The sequence below is a fragment of the Pristis pectinata genome, chromosome 26 (assembly GCF_009764475.1).
Source record: "Pristis pectinata isolate sPriPec2 chromosome 26, sPriPec2.1.pri, whole genome shotgun sequence".
Classification (NCBI taxonomy): domain Eukaryota; kingdom Metazoa; phylum Chordata; class Chondrichthyes; order Rhinopristiformes; family Pristidae; genus Pristis; species Pristis pectinata.
This window is the reverse complement of record NC_067430.1, coordinates 24,710,667-24,726,068: the sequence shown is the minus strand read 5'-3', so window position 1 is coordinate 24,726,068 and position 15,402 is coordinate 24,710,667. Positions and strand designations below refer to the sequence as shown.

Sequence of the window (15,402 nt, the reverse complement as noted above, 5' to 3'; positions counted from 1 at the left end):
GGGAAACATCTGTAGTGCAAAGGCTGCTCATGGTATGACATACGAGGGAGCAACTTGTCCCCAGGTGGTCAGTGCTTGAGTAAGATGTGACCAGGTTTGAGAAGCTGTGGTTGTTCTCCTTGGACCAGGAGGGGTTGCAAGTGGATCTGCAAAGACAGTTACAACCTGGAGTGGTCTAGACAGAGTAACTGTTCCCACGGGAAGAAGGATCAAGAATGAGAGACACAGAGTGAAAGTGACTGGCATTTGATCAATACTGACTTCAGGAAGCAGTTCGTGCATAGCGGGTGGTTGGAATGGAAGATACTCCAAGGGCTCCTGGTGAAGGCAGATTTGATTGTGGCGTGCTAAAGAGAGCTGGATAGGTACCTGAAAGAAGAGTCTGCAGGGCTATGGAGAGTGGATGGGATGGATTGCTCTCACAAAGAGCTAGCCCAAACTTGACAGGCCATATGGCCGACTTCCATGTTGTAACCGTTCTGTGATTCTACAAGTTATAGTTGTTTAAAGCCTGACCCAATCGAAATGACAGGTACAGACAGCTCAGCCAAGGTAAAACTGCCCCTCAACACAAACTGTCAGCTTCTCTTAATTTAGCAACTTAAGCCAGCAGTCTGGCACAGAATATAACTCAGAACTCCCCAGTTTAAGCATTTCCTTTTTGTTTCAGAAACCCGCTGTGAAACTCAGCAAAAATCTGAAACTAAAACAGAGAGTGCTAGAAATCCTCAGCAGGTCAGGCAGCACCGGTGGAGAGATGAGCGAGTTAAATTTGCAGGTTGAGACTCAGGAAATGTCTCTTTCCACAGCTCCAACTCCAGAGTCTCGGACACAACATCTGGGCTGATGTTCCGTGACAGCATTAAGGGAACGTTGGCTCCCTTTTTGGATGGGATATTAAATCAAAACCTTCTCTGGTGGATGTCAGAGATCCTCAAAGGAGGTGGGGAAATTCTGAGTTCTGTCCAGGCCAATTTCAATCCTTCAATTAACATCACCAGAATGGATTATCTGATCATTGCTGTTCCTGGGATCTTGCTCTGCAACCTTAGGCTGCTGCATTTCCTGCACCACGACAGCAAATACACTCAAAAAGTGGATGTAAAGCAACTTTGAGGATGTGAGGATGGAGTGCCGTAGCAAGGGAAACATTCTTCTATTCCCAGTTTTTTTTTTAGCCTATTTATTTCCTATGCCGACATTAATGGAATAATCAACAGAACTGTACAGAAATGCAGCAAGCAAAGCTGCACCTGAGAAAATGGAGAGTGCAGCAGGATCAACCTGACTCTATGTGCCTGTGTGCAAAGGTTAAGATCGTTATTAATGTAATCAGAGCACAGCCTAAAATAAAATGGACTCTGTGCTTTGCGATGAAAACCAATTTCCAACATAATAGGCTCATTCATTTTGAATACAATATGATTGAAATTATTTTGCACAGTGACGCATATACACACTGATGTTCTACAAATTATTAGTCCACACCTTTGTTTACTGTCCTTGCTGACGAATGCACTGGTTTCTCCCAATCTGCTGTAGAATGTCACGTTCGGACTCCCTGGCTCGGGATGGCTGGAAGCCCAGATGTTGGTGTTAGTTTGCACTCTCGTGATAATTTCCTCGCTCATTATTTCAATGCGGATTTTAAGTTGAACTTCCCCCCCTCCACTAAAGTACCAAACAAAAGGATGCCATCCAAAACATATTTGATTGGCCCAACCTCAAAATGTCACCTTTCAGTTTAAATATCGGCAATCATTTTTTCTCTTTGGATATCTAATATTAGAGTCATAGAGTCATACAGCACGGAAGCAGGCCCTTCGGCCCAACTCCTCAATGCTGACCAAGTTTCCCATCTAAGTTAGTCCCATTTGCCTGTGCTTGGCCCATATCCCTCTAAACCTTTCCTATCCATGTACCTGTCCAAATGTCTTTTAAATGTTATTATTGTACCTGCCCAAACCATTTCCTCTGGCAGCTCGTTCCATCTACGCACCACCCTCCGTGTGAAGAACTCGCCCCTCAGGTCCCTTTTAAATCTTCCCCTCTCACCTTAAACCTGTGCCCTCTAGTTTTTGATTCCCTTTCCCTTGGAAAAAAACCATGTGCATTCACCCTAGCTATGCCCCTGCCGATTTTATACACCTCTATAAGGACATCCCTCAGACTCCTACACTCCAATGAATAAAGTCCTAGCCTGACCAACCTTTCCCTATAACTCAGGCCCTCAAGTCCTAGCAACAATAGTGACAATGAAGGCAGCTCTTAAAGCTCACTTGACTGATGCGCCACTTGAGCCTCTTCCCACGACCCACCAAAGTATCAGCTCTGGCTCACTCAGTCCTTTGAATTACAAGGCTGTGGTTTCAAGTCCCCCTCCAGAGGGTTGAACACCAGGGCCGATACTCCCAGCGTAGCACTGAGGGAGTGTGACACTGTTGGTGGTGCCAGCTATTAAGGACGTAAGGAGCAGGAGTAGGCCACTCGGCCCCTCCATCATGACCTGCCTCTCAATGTGATCACTGCTGATCTGCCCCAGGCCTCACCTCCACTGTGCCAGTTCCCCATTGCCCTCAATTCCCCGATCTTCCAAAAAATGGATCTACTTTCTCTTTAAAGGCCCTCTCTGATTTAGCTTCCACAACTACCTAGGGCAGAGAATTCCAGAGAACCACCACCCTCTGTGAGAAGGAAGCCATAGTCATAGAAAGTCATAGAGTCACACAGTGCACAAACAGGCCCTTCGGTCCGCTATGCTCATGCCACCCCTTGTAATATCTACACTAACCCTATTTAACGCGCATGGTTTCTGCTTCACCCTGCTAGGTTCGCATCCTCTTTGCATTTCTCCCTCCTCTTCCAATCACCCTGCTCTGGATTACCACTTCACATTTCTTTGTTGTTCTGTCCATCCTTGCTCTAGCTTCACCCTACACGCGCTGCTGGGCTATCACTCTTTCAGTTCCACCCTGAAAGGGTGAAGAAGTTCCCATTCACCTCAGTTTTAAATGACTGCCTCCTAACCTTGAAACGATGTCCCCTCAATCCAAATTCTTCCACTAGTGGAAACATCTTGACATCTTACCCCGCCACCTTCCTTCAGGATCTTACACGTTTCAGCAAGATCATCTCTCAATTTTCTAAACTCCAAAGAATTTAGATCCATTGGGTGCAATGTCAAACTGTCTGCCCTCTCGGATACATAGAACACTACAGCATAGTACAGGCCCTTCAGCCCACGATGTTGTGCCGACATTTTGTCCTGCTCTAAGATCTATCTGACCCTTCCCTTTCACATAGCCCTCCATTTCTCTATCATTCATGTGTCTATCTAAGAGTCTCTTAAATGTCCCTAATGTATCTGCCCCCACAACCTCTGCCGGCAGTGCGTTCCATGCACCCACCACTCTCTGTGTAAAAAACTTACCCCTGACATCCCCCTTATACCTTCCTCAAATCACCTTAAAATTATGCCCCCTCGTTTTAGCCATTTTCACCCTGGGGAAAAGGTCTCTGACTGTCCACTTGATCTATGTAGGTGGGACTATTTCAAAGAAGAGCAGTGTCCTGCTCAATACCTACCTCTCAATCAATATCAGCAAAACAGTCTGGTCTCTATCATGTTGCTGTTTGTGAGATCTTGCTGTGTGCAGATTGGTAGCTGCATTTCCCTCATTACACAATGACCTAACTTCATGGGTTGTTAAGTAATTTGGAACATCCTTAGGACATGAAGGTCGCTACAAAAATGCAAGCTTGTCTTTCTTTCATCTCACCCTAGTTCCCATTAGAGTCATAGAGCCATACCGCACGGAAACAGGCCCTTCGGCCCAACTGCTCCATGCCGACCAAGATTCCCATCTAAGCGAGTCCCATTTGCCCGCGTTTGGCCCACATCCCTCTAAACCTTTCCTAACCCTGTCCCTGTCCAAGTATCTTTTAAATGTTGTTAATGTACCTGCCTCAACCACTTCCTTTGGCAGCTCGTTCCACATATTGACCACCCTCTGGGTGAAAAAGTTGCACCTCAGGTTCCTATTAAATCTCTCCCCTCTCACCCTAAACTTGTGCGCTCGAACAGGGTTTTCCAACCCTGAGAAAAAGACGGTGCATTCACCCTATCTATGACACAGTAGAGACTGCAGATGCTAGAAATCTGGAACAATGCACACAAAATGCTGGATGAACTCAGTAGGTCAGGCAGCATCTATGGAGGGAAATAAACAGTCGATATTTCAGGTCGAGACCCTTCATTAGGACTCCAATGAAGGAGTTCCTCCAGCATTTGTGTGCGTTTCACCCTATGTCCCTTATGATCTGATACACCTCTGTAAGATCACCCCTCGTTCTCCTACACTCCAACGAAAAAAGTCCCAACCTGCTCAACCTCTCTTCATAACTTGGTCCCTCAAATCCCGGCAACATCCTCGTAAATCTCCTCTGCACTCTTTTCTCTCAAGAACTTCTGCTTCTCCCCTTCAATGGCCCGACACTAATTGCACCACTCATCCATGTGACTGGGAGACTCCCTGCACTCAGTAACCGAGGCGATGTGAATTGTTGACTCCTTATCAGATTAGATTTAAACAGAAAGGACCGACGAGGAGGGTGACCCCCCTCCAACTCCGAAGTGCAACAGAGCTCAGAACCATCCCTTTCGTGCAAACCCCAGAACTTGGCTCAAATCCGATCAGCGAACAGAAAGGAATAAAAGATCTTACTTGACGGTGGAGACGGTTCCAGTTGTGATGGAGTCAGTCCTGGAGAAGCTGGACTTCAGGAGGTCGGGACCTCCGAAGCCGACTGCAGCGGGCGAATCGGAGCCAGTCCCTGGAGCACAGGAGGATCCAGAGAGCGGGGCAGCTGCTGTGTTCGTCGGGGCCTTCACCATGGCTAGCTTCTGGATGTTCTTGACGTCATACTTGGAGGGGCGTCCCACCTTCCCAGTCTTGAAGGCGATGGCGCCGCCCATGTCGGGGTCTCCCTCACCCGGCCTGAAGAGATGCAGGTACTTGACGTTCTCCAGGTCGTACTTGGACGGCCTCTTGTAGGTGTTGCCATTTTGGGGCCGGATGCTCTCGCCTGTCTTCAGCTTCTGGATGAAATAGTCATACTTGGACGCCCGAGGGGCAAGGCCTTGGGATTGGGCCAGAACGCCGGGCAGGCCGGGAGCAGGTGTTGGCTTGGCATCACGGCGGAGGGAAGTCTCTTGGCCGCTCGGTGGGAGGGCTTCTTTTCCCTGTGGGGCTCTGGAGCCTGTGTCCTCGACTTTGGCGGAGGGAAGCGGCCGGGGCAGCTGCTCCCCCGCCTTGAGTTTCCGAATGCACTCCTCGTACTTGGAGTTATGAACCCTCCTTGCCAGCACATCCTCGCCCAGAGAAGCCCCAGGGTAGGTCTCTGAGGTAGCGGCGTTCAACTTGTCGAAGCTGATCTTCTTCGCCAGCTCATCCCTGACGTTCTGGTCATCGTAGCCGAACATTCCCAGGAATTCATTCATCGTCGATGCTGCATAGTCGTGGAGAGTCGATGTTTCCCCTGGTGACGGCGGGAAGGAAAGTGGGGGACACCGAAGAGTTAAACATTTCAGGAACATTCTGCACAGCTCTTAAGTTTTACGACTGCTAAATTAATTTGTAAAAAGTAATTAATATAGGGGCAAAATAAAGGGAGTTCATCAATGTCAAGAAAATCAATTTCACTAAATGTTCTAGTCAATGGCTTCTCAGTACATTAAACAAAGTTTTCATAAAGGTACTTGACTCACAGCTCCACTTAATATGTACAAAGTCATCTCCTCTGTTTGGTGTCTAGTCTTTATTGACTAACTTGTTTTATAAGAGCACATTTTGAGGGGTGATGGACAGTGGAGGGGGTTTCCATTCTCTGTTTTTCTAATAACTCCTCCTCTGACTCATAATGCAGTGGAATTATTTGGTTTCCAGTTTTGTTTTGCGAGTGTGTAAGGCTACTTGGGTTTTTTTTCAGGACGGTGCCTTTTGGTTTCTGTGCGAGCTCGCCATCCTGATTGCTGGTTCTTCATTCATTGGGATCCTGGAACTTCCTGCCGGAGAGCACAGTGGGAGCCCCATCACCACAAGGACTGCAGCACGTCAAGAAGGAGCCTTCCCTCTACCTTCTACCTCAGAGTGGGCAGGAAATGCTTTGCCATTCTGAAAGGCAGGCACGGTAGTGTAACGGTTAGGTAACGCTTTGCAGTGCCAGCGACCCGGATTCAATTCCAGCCGCTGTCTGTAAGGAGCTTGTACATTCTGCCCGTGTCTGCATGTGCTTCCTCTGGGTACTCTGGTTTCCTCCCACATTCCAAAGACGTACGGGTTAGGAAGCTGTGGGCGTGCTATGTTGGCGCCGGAAGCGTGGCGACACTTGCGGGCTGCCCCCCAGAACACCCGATGCAAAGGATGCATTTCACTGTGTGTTTTGATGTATATGTGACTAATAAAGATATCTTATAATAAAAAGTTAGTTAAACGGCCAACATAATCAAAGATCCTCACCCACCCCAGACATCCCACCTCCCATCGGGCAGAAGATACAAATGCCTGAAAGCACCTGCCACTAGGCTCAAGGACAGCTTCTATCCCATTGTTATAAGTGAACAGTGCGATAGTATGATAACGTGGACTCTTGACCTCACAATCCACCTCGTCATGGCCTTTGCACCTTATTGTCTGCCTGCACTGCACTTCCTCTGTAGCTACGACACTTTATTCTGCATTCTGTCTTGTACTACCTCAGTGTGCTGTTATAATGAAATTATCTGTATGGATGGCATGCAAAACAAAGCTTTTCACTGCACCTCAGTACCTGTCACAATAATGAACCAATTTACCAATTTAGCAAAAATTGGGCTGGCTGGGTTGAGAGGCTTTTTTCGGAGAGCAGTTTCATTTCACCATCCCTTATAATCACTGCTGGCACTTCAGAACAGGAAGAGGCCATTCAGCCTGCTGAAGCCTACTCTCCCATTCCACATGATCATGGCTGCTCTGAACTATGCACACCTGGGCAGGCATGGTAGTGTAGCGGTTAGCGTAATGCTATTACAGCACCAGCGACCTGGGTTCAATTCCAGCCACCGTCTGTAAGGAGTTTGTACGTTCTTCCTGTGTCTGCGTGGGTTTCCTCCGGGTGCTCCGGTTTCCTCCCACATTCCAAAGACGTACAGGTTAGGAAGTTGTGGGCATGCTGTGTTGGCGCCGGAAGCGTGGCGACACTCGTGGGCTACCTCCAGAACACTCTACACAAAAGATGCATTTCACTGTGTGTTTTGATGTACATGTGACTAATAAAGATATCTTATCTTATTTTCCTTTCCTGCACTTCCGTTATAACTTTGGTTAACATTGGTCTCAGGTTTCAATAAACAATTAGTCTAGCAGCTCTTGCCATTCACAGAAGAAGCTCCATCACTATTAATGAATAGACCCTTGCTCCTGAAAGGACTGGCTCTTCTTTATTTGGCTGTGCCTCCTAATTCTAGACTTGCCAACCAGTAGAAGTAATCATAGAAAACTTAGAAAACCTACAGCACAATTCAGACCCTTCGGCCCACATGTGCCGAACATGTCCCTACCTTAGAAATTACTAGGCTTACCCATAGCCCTCTATTTCACTAAGATCCATGTACCTATCCAACAGTCTCTTGAAAGACCCTATCGTATCCGCCTCCACCACCGTTGCCGGCAGCACATTCCACGCACTCACCACACTCTGAGTAAAAAACTTACCCCTGACATCTCCTCTATACCTACTCCCCAGCACCTTAAACCTGTGTCCTCTTGTGGCAACCATTTCAGCCCTGGGAAAAAGCCTCTGACTATCTACACAATCAATGCCTCTCATCATCTCATACACCTCTATCAGGTCACCTCTCATCCTCCGTCGCTCCAAGGAGAAAAAGCCGAGTTCACTCAACCTGTTTTCATAAGGCGTGCTCCCCAATCCAGTCAATATCCATGTAAATCTCCTCTGCACCCTTTCTGTGGCTTCCGCATCCTTCCTGTAGTGAGGTGACCAGAACCAGTACTCCAAGTGTAGTCTGACCAGGGTCCTATATAGCTGCTCTCCACCTCCACAGCGTCTCCCAAAGCCTGGGGTATTTACAGGTGCCCAGCTATGGACTGTGCTTCGTGTGTATGTGATACCTAACTAGGGTCACCTAGACTAGATAGACACCCTCTACCAATATCGTGACATGGCTGTCTGGTCAGCATGTCCATGTTTTTGTCCTCTCACGACCTCCAACGTTTTTATAATCCACTAGGACAAGTGTTCAGCAAAATGAAAGAAAATACACACTGTGTCTTTTTAAAGCACCAATGATTTTTCTTCTGGGTAAACCTGGAGATTAATCCTTAATTCATGGAAATTCCAAGACAATCCCAGAGCCATGAGCACAAGTGGACTTCATAAGTGGTTTTGTTCACTGGTGAAGCGGCTACGATTTTATTGCGCAGAATGAGGGAAATTTCTTTCCATCTGGGTAAGAGGCATGAGGTGTCATGCTGTTCATTGCACTGAGTATTGGTTACAGCTCAGTGGGGTTTAGCTGGCTTCTGAGACAGAGTCAGGGTTTAGTTCCTTGTGAGCAGCACTGAGGGAGTGCAGCACTGCCACAGGTGCTGTTTTACAGAGGAGACCCAATGGGAGGCTTTGCCTGCTCTTGTAGCTGGATCCCACTGCTTTGAAGAGGAATGGGAGAGTTCTTAGTGCTCTGACCAATACTTATCCCTCATTTAATACCACTGAAAGCAGATTACAGTAAAACTCTGATAATTCCGCAAAGGATTGTTTGGAAATTCTGATGGTCTGACATCTAGCTCACCTGCCAGTCTGGAATAGGAGCCGGGGGTCCAGAGTGCAAGAGGGGTGTGCAGGCAGGGGTGGGATACCGGAGTGAACCCGGAGCCTGGGTTGGGATCTGGACTGTGGGCCGGGTGTGTAGCCGGAGCCAGATTCAGGATCTGGAATACCAGGGGTCGGGAAAAGGGGCAGGACTGTGGCCTGAGCCAGGGTCCAGAGCACCTGAATATTTCCTGCTCCCTTTAAACTGACTGGGCTCACTGGACAGTGTAACATACTGTGTGTAACATGTGGAAAAAATAAAAGAGTGTTTGGATATTAATAGGAGTGGGATCCAACAGTCGGAAAAGGTTCTAATGCAGCACCACCAACATCCCAAGGGAGCCAGGTTATCAGGGCTTTACCATACCTGGCCAATACCTTTGGGATGTGGGAGCTTCCTGTATACAAGATGGCTTCTATGTCAAAAAAATCAACTGCAGTGATTTGGGGGATGTGAAAAGTGCCACGTACAATCAAACCTGTTACTTTAATGGTTAAGTGGACCTTGCTTTGTTGGCTCCGAGCTGCTTTGAGGACGTTGCTGGTGTAGTCTCAGTGGGGAGAATGGAGAGGCCAATTTATGTCCGTGTGTTGAGAAGGTGAGGAACTGTTCAGGACTTCTACCCCCAGATCAAGAGAACCAGCAGGGAAACAGGCCATTCGGCCCACTGAGTCTGTGCCGACCATCAACCACCCATGTACACTAATCCTACACTAATCCCTTTTTATTCTCCCCACACTTTTTTTGAGGATGTGACTAAACACATCAATGAAGGGAGAGCAGTAGATGTAGTGTATATGGATTTCAGCAAGGCGTTTGATAAGGTACCTCATGCAAGACTTATTGAGAAAGTAAGGAGGCGTGGGATCCAAGGGGACATTGCAATGTGGATCCAGAACTGGCTGGCTACAGAAGGCAAAGACTGGTTGTTGAAGGGTCGTATTCTGAGTGGAGGTCGGTGACCAGTGGTATACCTCAGGGATCTGTTCTGGGACCCTTACTCTTTATGATTTTTATAAATGACCTGGATGAGGAAGTGGAGGGATGGGTTAGTAAGTTTGCGGATGACACAAAGGTTGGATATGTTGTGGATAGTATAGAAGGCTGTCAGAGGTTACAGCGGGACATAGATAGGATGCAAAGTTGGGCTGAGAAGTGGCAGATGCAGTTCAACCCAGATAAGTGTGAAGTGGTTCATTTTGGTAGGTCAAATATGATGGCAGAATATAGTATTAATGGTAGGACTCTTGGCAGTGTGGAGGATCAGAGGGATCTTGGGGTCCAAGTCCATAGGACGCTCAAAGTGGCTGTGCAGGTTGACTCTGTGAAGGCATGTGGTGTATTGTCCTTCATCAATTGTGGAATTGAATTTAGGAGTAGGGAGGTATTGTTGCAGCTATATAGGACCCTGGTCAGACCCCACTTGGAGTACTGTGCTCTGTTCTGGTCGCCTCACTACAGGAAGGATGTAGAAGCTATAGAAAGGGTGCAGAGGAGACTTAAAAGGATGCTGCCTGGAATGCAGAGCATGCCTTATGAAAGCAGGTTGAGGGAACTCGGCCTTTTCTCCTTGGTGCAACGGAGGATGAGGGCAGACCTGATGGAGGTGTATAAGATGATGAGAGGCATTGATCGGGTGGATAGTCAGAGGCTTTTCCCCAGGGCTGAAATGGTAGCCACAAGAGGACATAGGTTTAAGGTGCTGGGGAGTAGGTATAGAGGAGATGCCAGGGGTAAGTTTTTTACTCAGAGAGTGGTGAGTGTGTGGAATGGGCTGCCGGTAACGGTGGTGGAGGCGGATACGATAGGGTCTTTTAAGAGACTGTTGGTTAGGTACATGGAGATGAGAAAAATAGAGGGCTATGGGTAAGCCTAGTAATTTCTCGGGTGGGGACATGTTCAGCATAGCTTTGTGGGCCGAAGGGCCTGAACTGTGCTGTAGGTTTTTCTATGTTCTATGTTTCTATTCTCTTCAAACCCCCCCCCCCCCCCCAGTTTCTACCCCTCACCTACACACCAGGGGCAACTTACAACGGCCAATTAACCTACCAACCCGCACGTCTTTGGAATGTTGGAGGAAACCGGAGCACCCGGAGTAAACCTACACGGTCACAGGGGGAAGGTGCAAACTTCACACAGACAGCACCCAAAGTCAGGATTGAACCCGGATCTCCAGCACTGCAAGGCAGTGGCTCTACCCGCTGAGCCACTGTGCCGTCCATGTATGGTCTGTGACCACTGAGTAAGGATATCACTGGGGCTGACCTGACGCCCACTGGCTGCTTTGAACATAAGTATCCTGGGAAGCCCACTCTCCTCACCAGAGCTCTTGCTCCAGTGGAAAACCGGGACAGACAAGTGGAGGCAGGCAGGGGGACTATCGGTAGAGGAATCTATTTGAGCCACCGCAAGTGTGCCAATTTGAAAGGACGTTTTCTATAGCAAAGGAGAGGTTAGACAAACTTGGGTTGTTTTCTCTGGAGCGGTGGAGGCTGAGGGGAGACCTGATAGAAGTTTATAAGATTATGAGAGGCATAGATAAAGTAGACAGCCGGTATCTTTTTCCCAGGGTTGAAATGGTTAACACTAGATTTAAGGTAAGAGGAGGCAATTTCAAAGGAGATTTGCGGGGCAAGTTTTTTTACACAGAGAGCGGTGGGTGCCTGGAATGTGCTGCCAGGGGTGGTGGTGGAGGCAGATATGATAGAGGCATTTAAGAGGCTCTTAGATAGGCACATGGATATGCAGAAAATGGGGGGATATGGAACATGTGCAGGCAGAAGGGATTAGGTGTCACTAGCTTAATTAGTTTGGCACAATATTGAGGGCCGAAGGGCCTGTTGCTGTGCTGTACTGTTCTATGTTCTATGTTGACTGCTCAGGTCTGCCCAACCCCAGGCACTTGCCGGGAATATTGGTGAAAATATTCTGGAAGATGTGCGCATGGTTTTTTTGAGCAGGAATTTCAGGCTCAAGCTCGCTGGCTTATAAGGAGCAACTGGAAGGAAGGGGGAGAGAGACTGATCGAACGTGACAGCTGTCACAGTCCATCACTGCATTTTGCAGCAGTTCAGGATACAAGGAATAACTAACAAATCGGTGAGGCTTCCACTTGCTGATCTCACGCCAGGAGTGGGCAGCTTTTGCGACACCAGAGTCGGGGACGTCGAACGAGTCTCGGGGAAATCGGGGGAAGCAGGAACCACAAGGACCTTCTCACCCTAAAACCGTCTGAGGATGGGGATCTGTTAAAGATTTCAAGTCAGCCCATGGATTTTAAACAGGTCTCTCTGTAAATTGTTCAAATCAAAAGTGGTTCAAATCAAATTCCAGTTATTGACTGGAATTTCAAACTGTTCAATCACACCAAAGTCCCCTTGAATTAAAACATTTGATGGATTAAGGATAATGTCACCCCACCGTCAGCTGGCACAGGTGGAATGGTTCCACGAATCTCTTAAACATCAGCAGCTGCACAAAACAGCACACAGAGCCCAAATGGTGGCTGTCATTCCTCCCTCTCTCTAACTTTCAGCTGTGGTTCAGTGGGTCATACACTTGGCCCAGAGTCAGGATGTTCTGGGCTGATATTCCAGTGCAGTACCGGGGGGGGAGCTGAATTCTCAGAGCTGCCATTTCTCTGCTGAGGTGTCAGTCCCTCTCGCAAAGGATTTGGTGGTGAGATTTTAATGAAAAGTAGAAGATTTATCCCCGGGGACCTGTCTCTGAGTCAACAGGTTGCCTGGTTGTGACCACATTGTTGCTTGTGGGAGCTTGCAGTGCAAAGATTGACCTCCATGCTCCAATAGTGCTGGGTGTTGTAACGAAAGGTGTTTGGGTTATGGAAGAAACCACCCAGCCCTGCCCCCTCGGTGGGGAGCCACACCCACCAGCAGAAAACTTCAGACACTCGCTCAGTCTGTCTGAGGAGTGGCCACGTGCAGCCCTCGAGGGAATACTGAGGTGTACTTCTAGCAAGCTAACAGTGCCAAGTCAATGTGAGGGGTTAGCAGGACACTGTGTGTCTGCAGAAAAGATGCTCAGGAGGGGAAAATTTAAAGGTGGGAGGCTGAATGAAGGGGATTGGTGCAGAGAGAGAAGATTTACGCAGTGGAACACCCAGTAACACTGCTCATATCTCCGAGCACGTCAAGCACAACGTAGACACACAGGGTTGCGGAAAGTCTGGCCTCTCTGCTCTGTAGGATGTGTTGAGTGACTATCTTTCCAAAATAACCAAAGATCCGTTCATGGGACACAAGGCCTGGGGTGCACAGGTCGAAGGAGTCTGAAGTGTGTAAGAATCATGGCCTCATAAGGCTTGAATTCAGCAAGAATAATTTGTTCTGACAGAGTGTCAGATAATCTTACTTTAAAAATAGTGTAAAAATGTTTTGACCTTATCATATTTCTTCCCGATGATGTCATCCCCTGGCTTTAGATAATTCCAGATTTCGATATCAGAAGCCAGTTCAGTGGATAGTGTCACTGAAGCATTGAGTGAAGTACCCTAATCTTTGCACTTAAAGTCTGCAAATTCCTTCATGAAGGGCAGGCCAGGCTCCGTCTATAATTGAAGCCATTAAATGCACATTTTCCTCTAATGTGATAACAAACGACACTTCATATCTCCATCTTTATACATTCCAGAACGGCAATGACAAACCCCGGGAGGGGTCAGCATGCTGTGACCTGTGCTCCTCACCACCACTGCAAGAGCTGATTACTTTCCCCTTCCAAAGATACCCACCATCCAGCCTTATGCACGAGTTGCACATCTTTGCTTGACGCCATGCTTTAATCCTTGAGAGATTTGGCAGAGGAAAACTTGGTTTTGTACAACAGCAGCTCTTGGTTTCAACAGAACTGAAGAGGTTTTCAACACAGAGCCGTGATTGCAATTCTCATTTAGATTGGCAGACTAGCAGAGAACTAAGTTCTCATTCTCAATATTTCTCACAATAATGGGAAGAAATGTATAAATTATGGGTATTTTTTGGTGTACAATTGGGATTTTTCTTACTTTTTCTTTCAATTGACAAGCTAGGCTAAATTCCCCCTCATGGAAAAGTCTGAGCAAAACAGTCAATGTATTATGAATCCACAAGAGACTGCAGATGCTGGAATCTGGAACAACACACAAGATGCTGGAGGAACTCAGCGGGTCAGGCAGCATCTGTGGAGGGAAATGGACAGTCGACGTTTCGGGTCAAGACTGTTTGTCTGGATTGCGGGTTGAGTCCACATGAGGGGTCTCGACCTGAAATGTCGACCGTCCATTGCCCAGTGCTTTTTCCCAGGGCGACAATGGCTAACATGAGGGGACATAATTTTAAGGTGATTGGAGGAAGCTATAAGGGGGATGTCAGGGGTAAGTTTTTTCACCGAGAGTGGTGGGTGTGTGGAACGCACTGCCGGCAGAGGTTGTGGGGGCAGATACATTAGGGACATTTAAGAGACTCTTAGATAGACACATGAATGATAGAGAAATGGAGGGCTATGTGGGAGGGAAGGGTTAGGTAGATCTTAGAGCAGGATAAAATGTCAGCACAACACTGTGGGCCAAAGGGCCTGTACTGTGCTGTAGTGTTCTATGTTCTATAGGTGCTGCCTGACCTGCTGAGTTCCTCCAGCATCTTGTGTGTTGTTCCATGAATCCACAATGTACTGATTATTTCAGGGGACGTCTAACTCACCTGAAGAAGCAATGCTGTGTTGCCTTATGCTGGCCTCACTGGAAGAATTGTAGCCTTCTTCTTTCGGTCCCACGTCCTCTGAATCTCGATCGTCCATGTAGCTGCCGTCGAGAGATTCCTGAGCCCCGTCATTGTCCTCCTCTTCACTGCAACCTTTGGGCTGAAGCATGTACACCCCTTCAGAGGGCAGGAAGTTCCCATCGCCTGTCTTTATTAGCCGTTCCTCGCCGCGGTCGCCGTGCTCGTCCGTGTACTCCCCGTTCACCCACTTCTCTATCGCCTCCCGCCTCTTCTTGTCCTCCTCCAGCTTCTGGATGCGGTGCGGTCCGTCGGGCCGCTCAGCCTCCCCTTCCTGCTTGCTGTGCGGCAGTCCGTCGGCCTGGTAACTCTCCTGTAGTTTGTGGTCGGGCTCGGCCTGCTCCGCCGCACTGTCGTAGACCACCTGCCGACTGAGCTTGGCGCAGATAGCGTTCAGTTTGAGGCCACCCTTCCGCTTGGCAGCCATCCTGGGTTTTCCCGAGGTGCTCTCAATGCCTGAATTTCATTCCACTTCCAAGGGGAGGAGGGGGTCACCGGGAAAAGATTATAAACAGAAGCAAAAAGCATTATAAATATCACAGTGCAATTTCCACCGAGCCAGGCAAATTAACAACTGTATTCGCTTCTATCAAAGAGACAGGTGGAGTAAATACATAGAGTCAACAGAGAGATGCTGCTCCCACTAGCAGATGGTTCAAGGACCGAGGGACCTGGATATAAAGTAATGGGGAAAAGATACAGTGGGGTATGTAAGGATTAACTTAGTTATGTAGCAAGGTGCTTCTAATCTTGAACTTA

At 47.9% G+C, this 15,402-nt stretch overlaps 1 protein-coding gene across 1 annotated transcript in view; it reads right to left on the bottom strand.

Annotated features, from left to right (window-relative positions):
* Nucleotides 1-15,103, bottom strand: part of casz1 (castor zinc finger 1) — a gene marked incomplete at its 5' end in the record, with an annotated part of 111,256 nt that extends 96,153 nt beyond the window's left edge. The window contains 3 exons of the mRNA XM_052039503.1: nucleotides 1,489-1,575; nucleotides 4,725-5,538; nucleotides 14,566-15,103. Of these exons, the coding sequence (XP_051895463.1) occupies nucleotides 1,489-1,575; nucleotides 4,725-5,538; nucleotides 14,566-15,103 (1,439 nt within the window). The remainder of the gene's footprint in view (nucleotides 1-1,488; nucleotides 1,576-4,724; nucleotides 5,539-14,565) is intronic.
* Nucleotides 15,104-15,402: the final 299 nt, after the last annotated feature.